This window comes from Spinacia oleracea, chromosome 6 (genome assembly GCF_020520425.1).
Source record: "Spinacia oleracea cultivar Varoflay chromosome 6, BTI_SOV_V1, whole genome shotgun sequence".
Taxonomy (NCBI): domain Eukaryota; kingdom Viridiplantae; phylum Streptophyta; class Magnoliopsida; order Caryophyllales; family Amaranthaceae; genus Spinacia; species Spinacia oleracea.
The window spans coordinates 124566639-124583271 of NC_079492.1; the positions used below are offsets into that span (position 1 = coordinate 124566639).

The window sequence follows — 16633 nt, forward strand, 5'->3', positions numbered from 1 at the left end:
TTTTATAATGTGAGATCACTTTTTCGCATCCACTTTTGGAAAGGCAATCATTCTTTATTCTAGTACCACCCATTTCAAAGTGGATATCTTTTAGTCTTTTTCATGTCAAGATATTAATTTCAACTCATTTTTAACCACTAAAACGAGGGAGGATACATCACTGGTGGACAGCGGCACAATTACTTCATATTCGGGGTTAAATGGTAATTTTCTCTCATGAGTTGAAAAGTCAAATAAAGTATTAATTATCGGCAACAATGACAGTAATTAGTACAACAATGACAGTATTTTAATACGACAATGACAATATTTATGCAAACGATGAAATACTTATATAACACTTGTATACATACTATTACCCATTCATTTAATATGCAACACTTTTATCCATTCATTTAAATGGTCTCTTTATTTTATATATTTCATTACAGTTGTATACATAATTTCATTTTTTTGGGTGATTATGACAGTATTTTAATACCACAATGACAGTATATATATATAACAATGACAATACTTATATTACCGATGACAGTATATAACAAGTTAACAACACTTTTACACATTTATTTAAAGGTGGGTCATGTTTCCATTTTACTTTTTTAGGTGGGTATGTGAACCTTATTTCGCTGGTGACCAGCAATGTAGACAACCTCAAAACGAGGGAGCGTGTTCTTCCAAACTATGTTGTTCTATATAGTTGGCGTCATATCTCTCTCATAATTGAATATAATATTCCTCCAACTCTTTCGTTTCATTTTAGTCGACGTGATTAATTACTTGTATTTCGTTACACTTGCTAGTCCTTTATCTCTTCCATTTTAGCTCATATAATTATGAGTGGCGACATGGGCGGAGCCAATGGGGCCTGGGTAGGCCATGGCGCGGCACCCCTTTATGACTGTGAATAAGTAGTAAATGTTGTAAGTAAATAACATAAAAAATAAGTAGCTTTAAAACAATGTGGATGTATGTTGATCACGTGTTAAAGCCTCTAACACATGCACTTAGTTGTCCTTTTCTTCCCCCTTTTTTTTAAAAAATTATTAAAGAGTATATATTTTTTTTCTCGAAGGGATATGATCAATATATTCCGTAATAACATACTTTATATTTGTAGTATATTTGGGCCCCAATAAAAATGTTCTGGCTACACTTTTATGGCGAATTCAGAAAGTATAAGTAGTGGATCACTACTTAAAAATTAATAAAATTTTAACTTAAGTTAAGTATTTTTTAAAAATAATGAAAATTTAACTAAAATTAGATTTTTTTTTTTTTTTTTTTTTTTTGGGCAAGTGGAGTCACGAGACCTCACTTAAACTCCCTCCCTCCACCACTGATAATTACTGGTAACTAGGTTAGGACCCGTGCAACGCACGATTGTTACAAAAATAAATTTCTTATTTCAATAGTAATTAAATATTAAATAATATATGCAAAAGTGTAAATTCAAAGTGTGTAAACAAATATTAAATGAACTAAAAATTAAGGATTATTGTTGTACACTTGTATGTAGATCGATCTAACAAATTTAACCAAACCCAAAATCCAAGACTAATTTTTGTCAAAAAAGAGTGACCAGAGAGCTATTTTAAAAAATAGATAACCCAAAAAGACCCGAGCATAACTGAGCTAGTCAAATAGGGTGAATCGATTACAATTTTGATAAATGGGTTTCTAATGTTAGTCTACTTACCATGTATTATTATTTCAATTAACATCTGTAATCACCATGTATTATTATTACCAGTAGACTAATATTAGAAGTCAATTCATCAATACTATTTAAATTTGTTATCAAATTAAAAAATTAATTATACAGAAATTAAATAAAATCAAATTATAAAGGAAAAAAGTAATATAGATTCATCTTTCCCCCAATAAGATATTATGTATTTACATTTATGGTAATTGATTTACATTTTTATCTTAGTTTCCTAAAAAGTGTGATGCAATTTTTTTTATAAAAAGTAAAAATATTAAAAAAATGTTGGGGCGGGAAAATATTGCACAAGGAACTGACACATGTCATTTCTGGTGTCCGTTTTAGTATTATGTAATATATTGGTTATACTGGTTCGGCCTTGTACATTGTTTATAATTTGTATTGCCTTGTGGCTCATTTGCATTAAAAAACTAAAGCATTATATCAATATTAAAATGCTTAGTCATAGATAGTGCATTCTATATATATTTCTGTTATAACAGAAGCAAAGAAAGATTAAATAACGTAAATAAAGAACGCAGATATTTAACGTAGTTCACTAACAATGTGTTAGCTACGTCCACAGGCAGAAGGGAGGAATTTTTTATTGATTTTGAGAAGTACAAATTACATAATACAATTACGTTATGACTTAAAGAGTTTATATAGTACTCTCTAGAAATATGCGGAAAAGCCGTGAAAATAAGCCCAAAACAGATAACCCTAGTCCAAAATAACAGATAGCGTAAAGTTCGGGGATCATGTTGCATCCCTGAACCCCTAAACCAGGGACGTCTTCCCTGGACCCCGCCTCTCTAACTGGGCAGCAAGATCCCCGTGATGGGGCGTTGCAGTAAGGGGCTTGACCGATTCAATACATTATTCGATCAATTCTAACAATTTCTATTCACGTATCTGAACTTATTTTAGTTATTAATTATACTCGGGCGTCCCTTTTATTCCTCAACTTATTTAATTTGAACTTGTTCTTTCTTTAGTAGTTGTCATCTATCTATATACTATACTAAAGGAGAGAAAATCAATGTGGATGACAAGTGTCACTCTATGATTTGTCTCTCTTATAGTTAAAACTAGATTAGGTCCAGTGAACGCACAGATTTTCTAAAATCAATTAGCCATTTTTTTTATAATATATTTGAATGAAATATTTCTCTCCCATAAGTTATTGTGTAATTAATAAAACTTGAACATTAGTCATTTAACCATCTTGCAATTTCAGTCCTATTACATATAGCATATTTGATATGCTTAGTAAGTTAATTAGGCAAAATATTCGATATACTAATATGCTAATTTGACCAAAATATTAAGTAACTATATTTTTCATTATTAATATATTGATTTGACTAAAATATTGCCAAAAATAAAAATTTATTATATAACATCTATTATTTCCATAAACATATTTTTTTTATACATAAATGGTTAAATAAAAAATGATAGAAAATTAAAAATATAAATAATGTAAAGTTGTTTAGGAATTTTTTTTTTGGAGGGAAAATTTTGCACCAGGAATTGACATGTGTCATTCCTGGTGTCTCTTTTAGTATAAAGGTAATAGATATTAATATATTGATTTGACTAAAATATTGCCAAACATAACAAATTATTATGTAACATCTATTATTTCCATAAACATATATTCTTTTTTCTATACATAAATGGTTAAATAAAAAATGATAGAAAATTAAAAATATAAATAATGTAAATATTTTTTTAGGAAACTTATTTTTGGAGGGAATATTTTGCACAAGAAATTGACATGTGTCATTCCTGGTGTCTCTTTTAGTATAAAAAAATAGATAGATAATATATTTTTTTAAAAATCATCTCTGTTATAATCATATAGTGTCAAAATCTTAATTATAGTATATAAAATATTATGGAATGCAATACGGGGTATACTGTACGAATATATATAATATAAGGATTTTAATTTTAAAAGAAAAATATTTTATAGATTTACATAAAAATTGAAATATTACTAATAGGGAGTACATAGTAACGATGAATTGGAGCTAAGCTAAAAAATGGGGTATAACTTTCACCTTTTTCACCGTTTGAGACTTATACTTTTTTTCACAGTTTGGTGCCTACTATTCCTTTTCCGGCCAAATTTAACCAATGCACCAAAAAGATTAATCCCTCTAGTTAGAAGTTTATGTCCTTGAGTTAGGAATTCTTCCCCCCCCTTTTTTTTAGTACTCATTCAACGCTTATTCATTGAAACCATCATCATTGCCATTAAACCGTCACCCTCACCTCCATCCTCACTGCCAACATCACTAAAACCCACCACGCACTACCCTCACCTTTATCCTTACAGTCACCATCGTCACCAAAACCATTTAGTTAGAAAAAAAAGTGCGTCTAACAAATTCTTACTTGCTGAATTAACCCTTCAAACTCCTCTTCTCACCCAAATGCATTAACGCATAACCCAATCTCCATCTCCGAAATCCATCCAACGCAATCTTCACCTCCCTACCCATTCAAGAATTTATAATCGAACCACTATTAATTAACACTCGCATCAACAACAACAACAACACCCATTGAATAAAACCACCATTCAACAACACTTAGCTTCTTTCCTCTCCTTTCCAAGATTACCAACAATTGTTGTCCAACAATCCCAATTCAACCACTAAGGAATTAATCAAACACCTCGTCACTTCTAAACTTTTTTCTTTTCACTCGAATCTCTGTGCCGCATTTTTTTCTCTACAATCCGCGCTAACATGAAGTTTCTCCAGCTTGGTTTTAGTTAAGACGAAAAAATTATTAGAATGTTAAAGTTCATCGGGGAAAAAAATTAAGATGATAGAATTTTAATTATTTGAGGTGTTTGATTGCGTTAATTGAGGAGAGCAATTGAAAAAGAGGAAGATGGTTGATTAAGAAGGAGAACATGCCCAATGATGTTGACCCATTACAATTGTAAATGAATACATGAGCAGCAATGTAAAAAAAAAAATCTTGATTGCAAGGATTGAATTGTTAAATATTAGTGGGATTGTCAATTTTTTTTTTCATTCTCTTATGTAGTTATTGCATTAAAAAAAACACCTTTGAGATAGATTAATCATGGGTGAGTTAAAGTTGAGTTAAGTGGCCGAAAAATGAGAATGAGATCCCAAAAGGTGAAAAAAAAGGTATAAGTCCTGAATGGTGAAAAACATGAAACGTTGGACCCAAAACATTACCTTAACTCATTTTAATTGCAACAAACTTCTAGAAAATAAATTTCAACAATCTTTGACGTAAAATATTGTATTTGTTCCAATAAAAATATAATTCTTTTATACAATATTACTGAAAAGGTGTATATTCTCTTATGTATATATAAAAAAGAACAAAATGTTTAATACCGCGTATATTAATATTGAAACCTTTTAGCCACTGTTAATTATTGTATGGATAGCTGAAATATGTTTTTGTATAGTTTTTTTTGTTACACCGCGTAAATATAGATTAGATGAACAATATAGCTCAATATGGCAAGATACAATTCAATAATATTTATCTATTACTATATACTAAAAGAGACACCAGGAATGACACATGTCATTTCCTGGTGCGACTTTTTCCCGCCAAAATATTTTTTATTTTTTTACTTTAAAATAAATAAATTACATAACGTTTTTTTTAGGAAGCTAAGATACAAATACATTTTAATTACCATAGATGTGTACTGCATAATATATTATTGGAGGAAAGCAAAATCAATGTTCTTTTTTCCTTTATGATAAAATTTTATTTATGTATTATTATAACTTTTTAATCTGATAAGAAATATAAAAAATATTGATAAATGAACTTCTAATGTTAGTCTACTATTAATAATATAATACATGGTAACTGGTAAGTAAGAATGTTAATTTAAATAATAATACATGGTAAGTAGACTAACATATAAGTTTATTTATCAAGATTTTACTCAATTCAAAATATGTTGTATTTGACTAACTCGGTTATGCTCGGGTCTTTTCGAAAATTAGTCTTGAGTCATTCGGGTTGGTTAACTTTTTTAGATCGTTCTACATACAAGTAAACGACTATAATTTTTAACTTTGTATAGTAATAGGCAAATTTAGGTCATTTGAATATTTTTTTACACAACTTTGAATTTATACTTTTTCATATATCCTTTTTTACTTTCATGTTTTCCTAATATCACAAGGCTTTTAGTTACTATTAAAATAATAAATTGTTTTAGTAGTATTCGTGCGTTGCACGGGCCCTAAACTAGTATAATATATTACTCTATATATATCAAACTAACAAATTCCTAATTTAAACATGCAAGATATAATAGGTAAATGAACAATTTAATTAAAAATAAACATATGTAAGGAGAGTACATCATGTGATTAGGATCTTAATCTATGTTTATATTGGTACTTTCTTCTTTACCTCCCCCATACGCTATGCATCGCGGGACTATGTTACAACTTAAAAAAAGAAATATAGGAAATTATGAAATAGATTTACAATTTTTTGTTGTATAGTAACATCAATTGGTGTATAAAAGATGACATCGAACGGGCCATGATATGACTTATTTATATCTTAAAGAATATCTGAATCCCCTATTATGAAAAGTAATTCAAGTAATTTAAAATAACACAAGGGGAAAAAGTTGTATTGCGTTGTTGTTGGACATTCAAAAAAGAAGAAAGTAAGAGTGTTATAGAGAATTTCGTAATATATCCATGTTGATATTTGTAATTTTATTAATCTATTAATATATGCATGTCCATTATTACTTAGTAAAGTAGATTGATTTTAATTAGTATATAGATCGATATCTATACTATATATTAAAAGGCATCTATAAGAAAGTATACATGACACGTGGCGCTCTGGTCATGTGTCGTTCGCTCCATGTAATCTTCATATACAATTAAAAAATGTCAACTATAGTTTACATAAGGTTTGAACCCTTGACCTTGAGATTAAACAATAGAGCTTTTACCACTATGCTATTACATATTTCATGTTATCATTGCAAAAACAAACAATAGAGCTTTTACCACTATGCTATTACATATTTCATGTTATCATTGCAAAAACATATATATATATATATATATATATATATATATATATATATATATATATATATATATATATATATATATATATATATATATATATATATATATATATATATATATATATATATATATATATATATATTAGTTATTAATGTAGTTACTCGGGGAATCGCCCAGGCCGGCCCGAAAAGTAGTTTAAATTTTATGAACCGTGCATTGATGTGGATCGAGCTGACAGGTGCATGTCACTCTCTTACTGTACTTCTTTGTTGTTGGACATTCAAAATAGAAGAAAATATCAGTGCTAAATAGAATTTCAGAGTCCATATTCATAGTTTATTAATCAATTAATGTAAACATTTTCACATCAATAAGTAGATTGATATTAAAATTTTATAAACCGTGAATCGTACAAGTGCTATACTATCCTTGCAATAATAAACTATTTGATATATATGTAACTAAGTTATCTGATGCGGGGATGGAGGAAAGTTTAGCATTATCCCCACACATGGTTGACCCCATCATCGGCCCCCAAGTGGGCGGGGATGGGTTCAACCATGTGGGTTATGGGGATACAAAATGTATTTGACGCTGGTGACGGTCCGTCGTGGCCGGTTAATGGGGCAATGAGTTTTAGATCCGACCTGACCACCTCACTTATCCTTTATCTAATTGATTATGAGTATATCAATATTTTTTTAATACTAACCTACATATTATAATTTTGTTTATTTATTCAATCACCCTAGTCTGACAAATAAGTTGTCAAACACTCTAGAACATAGTTTTAAAATTTAAAACTCTCATTAAAAAAAAATCGGACCCAGAGTTGAGCTTAATGCGGGGTGGATTCTCGGGTGGGTGATGGAGCGGAGATGTGTTTTATTTTGTACCCCGCGAAGGTTGGATTGAGATTGTGATTGAGTTGAAGATGAGTATTAGTACCACATATCGTGGGTAGTGGGAATGAGAACAAGATAGGCAGGTAAGACAGTTACCAGGACCAATCCTTTGCACCTGCCTTGAAGTCATCTCTAGCTGAATAAAGTAGATTGTGTGAGTGGGTGTTAAGTGATCGGGTACAAGGATAGATGGTGTTTCGAGTACTAGGTGGATATTATTATCGAAGTAAATTTTTTGACAAGCACGTATGATGAACATAGATGAAAATAAATTTATATACGTAACGTTATTGCCCTATTGGTTTTACTTTTTTTTCGAAAAATGGAATAAGACACTGAAGGGGACATAACATATCATTAAAGCATCAATTTGTAATTCTCTAAACTCTTCTAATTTTGTGCAATTCAATTCAATTTCTTAATTCTTGCTTTTGTTGTGATTGTTGATTGTTCTATAATTCCTTCAATTCTTGAATTCTTCTTGATTTTACTTTAGTTACTTTGATCCTTAATTCTCTTGTTGATTGTTCAATTGATTGTTCTAGTCTTTGATTCTCTCTTTCTAATCCTTCAATTTCATGCTTGCTAGTCTAGAATTAATGGATTTCTTGATTTCTAGTATGATTAGTGAGTAGAATTAGGTTAGGGAAAGGGGAGAATCTAGGGGCCTAATTAGGGGAACTTGATGATTTGATTGATGAATGATTGATGTGATTAAATTGATTTAGTGCTAGGATTTTCCACGATCAATTGAGTAGTAGTTGCAAATGCTAGTTGATTGAATTAGATTGGAATGTATGATTTAGGTTTGGCAAGACATTGTGAGCCTAATTCATGCAAGTGAATGATAGTTCCTATTATATGCAAGCTTATCTAGCTTAGGACTATGCGAAAGCTTTTCTATAGGCTAGGTTGCTTCGCGTGCTCTATCCGAGAGGTGGCGAGCACGCCATTTGTTTTAATTCCCCTATGTGCTATTTCATTGCATCATTCATGATTACTAGATGGTAGTTCATTTCCCCCGATTTTCCTAGACTATCCCCAACTCCCTAACGTTTCCCTTCCTTGATTCAATCTAGTTTAATTCTTAGTTTTGCTTCATAGTGATAATTCAAATCAAACTTCTTGTTCGAACTAGCTTGACATTTAAACTCGAGAACCATCGTTTCTTTGGGACGATCCCTTTACTTGCCACTATAGTTCATATAGTTGGTTAGTCTAGCGGTTCTATAAATTTTGTTTGATTGAGGCGTTGATCTTTCAACAACGGAAAAACATCTTATCCTATTAATGATAATTTTCAATTACTATAGTTTAATTTTCATTCAAAATTAATATTTTAATTATAAATCGTATATGCACGGGTACTATATATATAATTTGTATTAAATCGATGTCATTTTGTCAAAGTGGATGTTCCAGGGACTTCCGAAATTAGTGAGCCTCGTAGATAGAATCACTGTATGGCCCAAATCAACAAAAAGCCTAACAATAATATTGCCCAAGCGGTAGTACTACTGCCTACTTTTTAAAGGGATAAAGCCAATAATGGCCAAGAGCCCAAATTCATAGGCACATACTTCCTCCATCTCTTAATACTCGTACCATTTTGATTGGACACGTTTGCCAATGCACAATTTTGACCACCAATATCTTTAACTACATATTATAAAAACTTATAAAAATATTAATATTTTGAAAATATATATTAAGATGAAGCCAACAATATATTATATACTAACATTTATTTTCATGTACTAGAAATAAAATAGGGTTCAAAGTAAATTACGAGAATAGTGAAAAAGTTAAAACGGTGCGAGGATTAATGTTTTTCACCCTTGTCCTTCTCACAAGCTAACAACATAAGGGTGAAAGGAACATGGAAAACATTACGCAATACCTTATTCCTAATGCAAGACCTTGGTGAATAGAGAGGAATAAAGAAAACCAAGAATGCACCTAAGAATAACCCTCCCATCACTAACACTACAATACCTAGCCATAAAGCTACACTATGCAACACCACATAAAATCCCGCCATGAACGCCACCGACATCATGGCTAAGGAAGTCCCGAGCAAGGGTAGCGCAAAGTCAAGTGATAATAGGACAAGCCTAAGATCATCTAGCTGAGCCCAAATGAGGGTCACTGCTGTTAAGATGGCAGTATACATGGCGATGGTGTTGCTGATCACAAACACTTGGAAGGCACACTTGTGGGCAAGGGTAGCCATCCCTTCATTAGGTTTGTTGTTGTTATAACCACCAGGGACGGTGAAGCCGGAGGTGAAGGTGACGGTGGCTACTAGGGTGGCTACCAATAGAAGTGTGTTAATTCTTTCCTTATACTTATGTTTCCGTTTATTTATAGGGAGATTTGTTACTAGATTTCCTTGTTGGTTGAGTACCATATAAGTGGTTGGGCTATTGTTGTAGTTGTGTACGAGTTGTGATACATTACTGGGGCTGTTCTGTGGGCCTTGTGGCTCAACTCTGTTTATGTTTAAGTAGTGCACTTGTGGGGCTCTTGGCACTCCGGCATTTCTCAATGATAACCAAGTCAACCGCTGCAAAATTGAAAAGTTGAAACTGTTGAAATTGTAAGAGAGATATGAGCGGGTAAAGAAGAAGAACAAAATAAGATAGTTTTATTGCTTCAATCCAATCTGTAATAGGAATTACAAAGCTTTTATATCAATTAAACTAATTGATTAATTGAAAGTTAGGAAACTAGTTGATCGTGGCCTACATGGTAGTCCACTAATAACCCACTAAATCAACTAAACAATTAAAACAACTTCCTAATTCTTAATAACTTGCCACTTACGGAGTACTAATTTACTTGACAAGTAACATGCGTCCCTAAACTATGGGAACACTGTAAAGGACCAATTCCAACATAAACAAATTTAAATTATTAGAATACGTGAAGTGGTAAATGCATTGGAATGTCACTAAAAAGACAATTCTAAACGCATACTTTAAAAGGGTCATTAGAGTTTTAATTCATCGCCGAGAACAATTATTAGACTATGTTGTGTTCGACTTATTTCAGACAAAATAAGTTGAGCAGAAATAAGTTCTTTTTCAGACATTTTCACACACAAATAAGTTTTTTTCAGTTAAAATAAGTTCAGATAAGTTCAAATAAGTTCAGTTAAGTCCAGATAAATTTAGAAATATACATTCAGTAAAAATAAAATCTAATTAAGGATGGTACGGTACCTCAGAAAATGAAGGAATTCGATCTCCAAAATCCTCAGCAATATCTAGAGCAGTCAATCCAGCCTTGTTCTGAGTAGTTAACTTGACTCTATCATCACGGGTAAAATCATAAACCACCATAGGATGTTTCCCCCTAGAAGCCAAATGCAAGGGAGTGTTACCCTCTTCATCTTTCATGTTGATCATCGTCTCAACTTCTAGTTCTGGCTGCTGTAAGATGTACTTGGCAACCTCTGTTTTCCCGGCTTCAGCAGCCACATGAAGTATGTTGTATCCCTTATTACTGAGCATAAACCTCGTGTTCTTAGGCAAACAGGAAAAAAACTCCTTGATAACTTCGACATTGCCTCCCCTGCAAGCCCAATGAATAGGAAAGAGGCCATTTTCGTCGATTATGTAGGCTTCGTTTCGGGACTTATTATCATTGATTATGCACTTAACCCCGTAAACGAACCCTGTGTAAGCAGCATATGACAAGGTTGTTCTTCCGTATTCATCTTTCTTGTACAGTACTACATCGTTATACCTTTGAAAAATCCTTTCAAATATTTCTGCATAATTTTCAGTACAAATAATGGAATTATAGCATGAATTTCAGTCAAGAATGTTGCAATCACTCAATCAGGAGCTTAGAAGAACATAATTAATTTGTTGGATTTTTTTATAAAACTTGATAGAGAAATGGGGTATATACGGTACCTTTATTTTTGGCGATAACAGCAGCATGAACAATTGATTTTGCAGAAGTAGCTGATAATTGTTGTACAACCTCCGTCTTAGTAACTGAATCATCAGAAAGCATGACTTTGACAAGATCCCAGAACTCTGCTTTAATAGCCAGATAAAGTGGAGAAAACCCTTGCACATTCAACTGGTAGAATGTTGATTTTGGGCCTTTCTCAAACAAGTAGTTTGCCATTTTCTCTTGTTGATTCTGTAACGCAATATGGAGGGCAGTGTTGTTATCGTTGTTTACGCTCTCCAACATGGAATTGTCAGAAGAAACTAACCCTACAACAGCAGCAAACTGACAAGCCTTAGCAGCAACATGAATAGGAAGATCACCATTATAATTCGGACGGATAAGAAGGTTTGGACTTCGTTCGATGATTGAATTGACGACATCGACAAGCCCGGCACTCGCTGCTATATGAAGGATGGTGTTGTTGTCTGACTCTACAACAAGATTAGAGAAGTCGAAATCATTGTCGAGTGTACTTAACAAGCCATCAATGTCATTGTCGAAGAGAAACGAATAGTGAAGGGCGTTGATGGTGGTTGTCGTCTCAGGTGAAGGTTGTATGCTAGTGGTTGAAGGCGAAGTTGATGATGATGAGTTGATTACAGGGGCGCTTCTGCTAGTGCTGGTGCTAGGTTGGCTTTGCACAGCCATGAATGAGCTTCTAGTTAAGCTCGATTTATTATCTAATTTATTATTTGAATTTGATGTGAAAAAGATATCCACCACCAATTGTATAATTAACACTCAGTCTTTTAGTGATATCCTTGCTAATATGTGTACCTATTGTGAGAAGGATACATGAATGATGAATTGGAGGAGTAGTCCTTTTTTAGTGGGGCACGGTTTATTTGTTTGTTTTGAAGAGCTAACGATTTTAAACGGCCAACTTGTATGTTAGGTGGAATTTGGTAATAATTGAGGGGCATAATGGTAATGGGGCTCATACAACTTGTAGTTACTAATCGAGACATGCAAGTACTCCCCCCTTCCTAAAGATTGACTCAATTTTCTTTTTGATCCGTCCATTTGAGTTTATCACATGCATACCAATATACCATTTATAATATGTGGTTCTCATATATTTCTTCTCACATTCTATCATTAGTAAAATGACAAAGCTACTAAAACACTTGTTTTTCTTTTGCCTTATTTCCTAATAAAGTGAAAAATGTTGTTTAGACCAATTTTTTAGAAACGTAGGGAGTATAAAGTAACAAAATACTACTCCATATCACAATACAAGCGGTGAACTAGCTTTATCAACTTGTATTTAGATTTGCACTCACTATTTGCACGGACTCCGGTACAATATTTGATTTAATATATCCAATTTTGTATGACAAAAAATTATAAAATTTGATATTAATAAAATACATTTTGAGACGAATGTAACAAGGTATCTCATGATAATTTTTGATAGATATAACAGTGAGAATTTATGATCAAAGTTTTGATTTTTGGACACATTTTTCAAAGCGTAAAAAACTTTATGAAACGAGAGGTAGTACGAAGTATATAGAAACCAACAATGAGTATAGGTGGGGAATAAAAAAATAGTACCAACACCTAGCTGAGGCTAGCTAAACAGTCGGAGTACCAACTAGTACAGGTATGGAAATATGATGATTGTATTAGATCTATTTGCAGCACCATTGTATTTCTAGTGAAGCATGTAACTCTTAATAAAATCTTGCACTTTTTTAGTTGTTGCTAAACTTAAGGGTGTCTGGTTATGAATATCTTTCTTGTTGAGTAGCTCTCTACCCTTGTTTAGATCCAAGCAATTATTCAGCAAAAACTTGACAGCAATGTCGTAGCCTTCTTTAGCAGCAAGGTGCAATACCGTTTGATAACGAGAATCCACAACTCTTAATAAAATCTTGCACTTTTTTAGTTGTTGCTAAACTTAAGGGTGTCTGGTTATGAATATCTTTCTTGTTGAGTAGCTCTCTACCCTTGTTTAGATCCAAGCAATTATTCAGCAAAAACTTGACAGCAATGTCGTAGCCTTCTTTAGCAGCAAGGTGCAATACCGTTTGATAACGAGAATCCACAACCAATAAATATTTACGACCTTCCGGAATAGAATAGAGCGCCTTTAAGACCTCAACATGCCCCCCTAAGCTTGCCTTGTGAAAGGGGCTGGACTTATCTTTGTTGAGGTAACTAATAGATTTTGGAAAGTCTTTGAGAAGGTAGCTAACTATGTCAACATAACCCTTGAATGCAGCATAAGAAAGTGGAGTTAATCCATCTTCACTATCGGTATACTTGAGCAATAGATCACCTTGACATTCACCTAGTATGGTTTTCAGCATTTCTGTGATTAAACAACACCAACAACCACAAATTATCAAAAAAAAAAAAACAACACCAACAAGGCAACAACCACTATAAGTACATGTACAAAACAAAAACAAATAAATGGCAAACAAGGTAGCTAAACTACTCAGGTTTTGCATACCATCCTTCAAAACTTTACCAACAAATCTAGTTAATTTATTTATTTCTCGACCTTTTCTTTCTTTCCTTCATTTGTTTTATTCTAACTAGCTTTAGGCTCGGGCGTTGCCCCGAATATCTACATTAGTAACATGCACATTATTTATATTTTTTTGCAATGATAACAAGAAAAATGACATTTTTTTTTACGTATATGAATATTACATGGATTCGAAACTCATAAGCAAAGAGTCATATATCACGTAAACTTTCTTAGAAACGTTTTTTTAATCACTACTATATAAAGTAACGCTTGAGGCGGCGTCAAAAAGTGATTATCTATTTTACCCTTTATTTAAGTTTGAAAAATCATAGAAAATAATCTATTTAAAAGATATATACCAAAATGACCAAATATTATAACTAAAAAAATATTCAATAAAAAATACAAAGAAATAAGCAATTAATATACTAATGCATATTTGTGTATTTTTAAATTACAAGCACGCGTCATGTCATGTATATGGAGTGAAATTTTTTACATAAAGAGTGCCACGTGTCAGTAAACTTTCTTAGAAACATTTTTTAATAAATACTTTGTAGTATAGATTCTCCTTTGGTCTTTCTTAAAATTTCATGAAAACCAATTTCGCATTGCCTTTTTATTTTTTATATAGGGAAGATGATGATTAATCAGCTATATTTGGGTCTTAGAAATTTTAATACGTTGACTTTTAGAAATTCTTTCTTAAAATTTCATGAACATTAAGGACCAATTTCGCTTTTCTTTTTTTTTAATTTTTTGATGGGGAAGATGATGATTGATTAAATCATCTATATTTGGGTTAAATACGTTGACTTTTAAGAATAAAATTCTCATTTTCCTAAGTTTCCCATAGAAATATTCAAATTTTCTTATTTCCTAGGCATAACCTTATTTCTCCCACTCTATTTCGAGTCCAGGTCCTCTAGAGTTTTAATAAAACTCTACAAGGTAGAGTTGTATCTAAACCACACATTTTAAAATCAATGACTCATATTAGTGGTAAGGGAAAATCAGGGTTTTGGAAAGATAATATATGAGCCATTGATTTTTCATTCGATTGTTGATATTGTTCAAACTCTACCCTGTAGAGTTATTTTAGAACTGTAGAGGATCCAAAACCCTCTATTCTATAATAATCTTAAAAAAACACTTATTTAGGAACCCAAAAAGTTAATTAAAACGACGATTATTTAAAAGGGGAGTAAATACAAAAGTGAAGTTATTTCAATTTAAAAAAAAGACAATTATTTAGGAAAACGTCATGGCCTTATGGGATACATGAAATTAGTTGAAGTGACTATTATTTAGGAAGACAATCTTTGCTGTAATATTGATTTTTCTGGGTTTTTAGCACATAAACATTGCTGTAATATGAGTTTTTCTGGATTTTGATTTTTGCAATGCAAACATCTACAACTTACAACCCGTGAATTTTGAGGTCCACAAGGAGTAAACTCTTTTAGGGTGATTCGAAGATCTGCACTCGATCTCTTTCACAGAGATTAGGGATGGATGGATGGTACCTTTTGTTTTTCTTCTTTGGGAAATACAATTTTCAGTTCCTGATCTTCAGACGTTGCTTGGAATAACGTTTAGATTTCAGTCCAATTACCTACCTTAAATATTATTTCAATTCTTTGCCAAACACTCGTACTCCTAATCATTTAAGTGGACTTAAATTATTAGCACCAAATCATTTAAGGTGAATGAAATGTTTACCAAACAGAGCCTTAGTGTTAGAAAAAACCATTATTTAAAAACAGATAGAATAGTTAATTGAGATTAAGTTTTGAAATTTACCATAGTTCTTGTCCGTAATGGCAACACGTACGATTGATCTACCATTCCTTAAATTGGCAAGACCATTATCATCATTTCTAAGGTGTTTTAACATTTTGTTGACGAAGTCCATATCCTTGCGATGAACAGCCAGATATAGAGGAGATATGTTCAAGCCATTCAAGGCATACATGCCTTGTGGGTATTGCTTAAACAAAAACGATGCCACATCCTTACGGCCATTGGCCACTGCGAGATGCAAGGGTAAGTTTCCCTGAGAATCCATGCACCTTAATAACTCCTTGTTTCTGCGAACAACTTCCCGTGCTTCGTTAGTATTTCCACATCTTGCTGCTATGTGGAGCTCATTGCTTTGTTGAGATTGCACTGGTCGCGGTGAGGAAGATGAAGATCTTAGAATTGGTTGTAAATCAAGATTAGCCATAAAAACCATGATGTCTGTATTAATGACTCGAGGGATTAGGTTTCTTCCTTCTGGGGTTGTGGTCACTTCAAACGATAATGGTTGATCATGACCAACGAGTAGCAATGGGGAGAGAAGAGGTAAGTCAAAGAGTTTCATCGACTTTTCTTTTTCGTTATCTAACAATTCTCTTCCTTTCATTGTATCTGTTAGGATAATTTTGGTTATATATTTAGGTTTTATGTTTAAAGATGATTTGATAACTAGCTATGGCGAGGAATG

At 32.3% G+C, this 16633-nt stretch overlaps 2 protein-coding genes across 2 annotated transcripts; both read right to left on the bottom strand.

Moving 5' to 3' along the window:
- Positions 1 to 9422: 9422 nt before the first annotated feature.
- LOC110775644 (protein ACCELERATED CELL DEATH 6) lies at positions 9423 to 12479 on the bottom strand. The gene is made up of 3 exons (XM_021980252.2): positions 11618 to 12479; positions 10919 to 11469; positions 9423 to 10260 (listed from the first exon to the last, which is right to left on the bottom strand). Exons 1-3 carry the CDS (start codon positions 12309 to 12311, stop codon positions 9517 to 9519), a joined length of 1989 nt encoding a protein of 662 aa, XP_021835944.1. The 5' UTR covers positions 12312 to 12479; the 3' UTR covers positions 9423 to 9516.
- A 511-nt stretch (positions 12480 to 12990) lies between these two features.
- Positions 12991 to 16633, bottom strand: LOC110775647 (uncharacterized). The gene is made up of 2 exons (XM_021980254.2): positions 15949 to 16633; positions 12991 to 13980 (listed from the first exon to the last, which is right to left on the bottom strand). The coding sequence occupies exons 1-2, from the start codon at positions 16550 to 16552 to the stop codon at positions 13484 to 13486; spliced, it is 1101 nt and encodes a 366-aa protein (XP_021835946.2). The 5' UTR covers positions 16553 to 16633; the 3' UTR covers positions 12991 to 13483.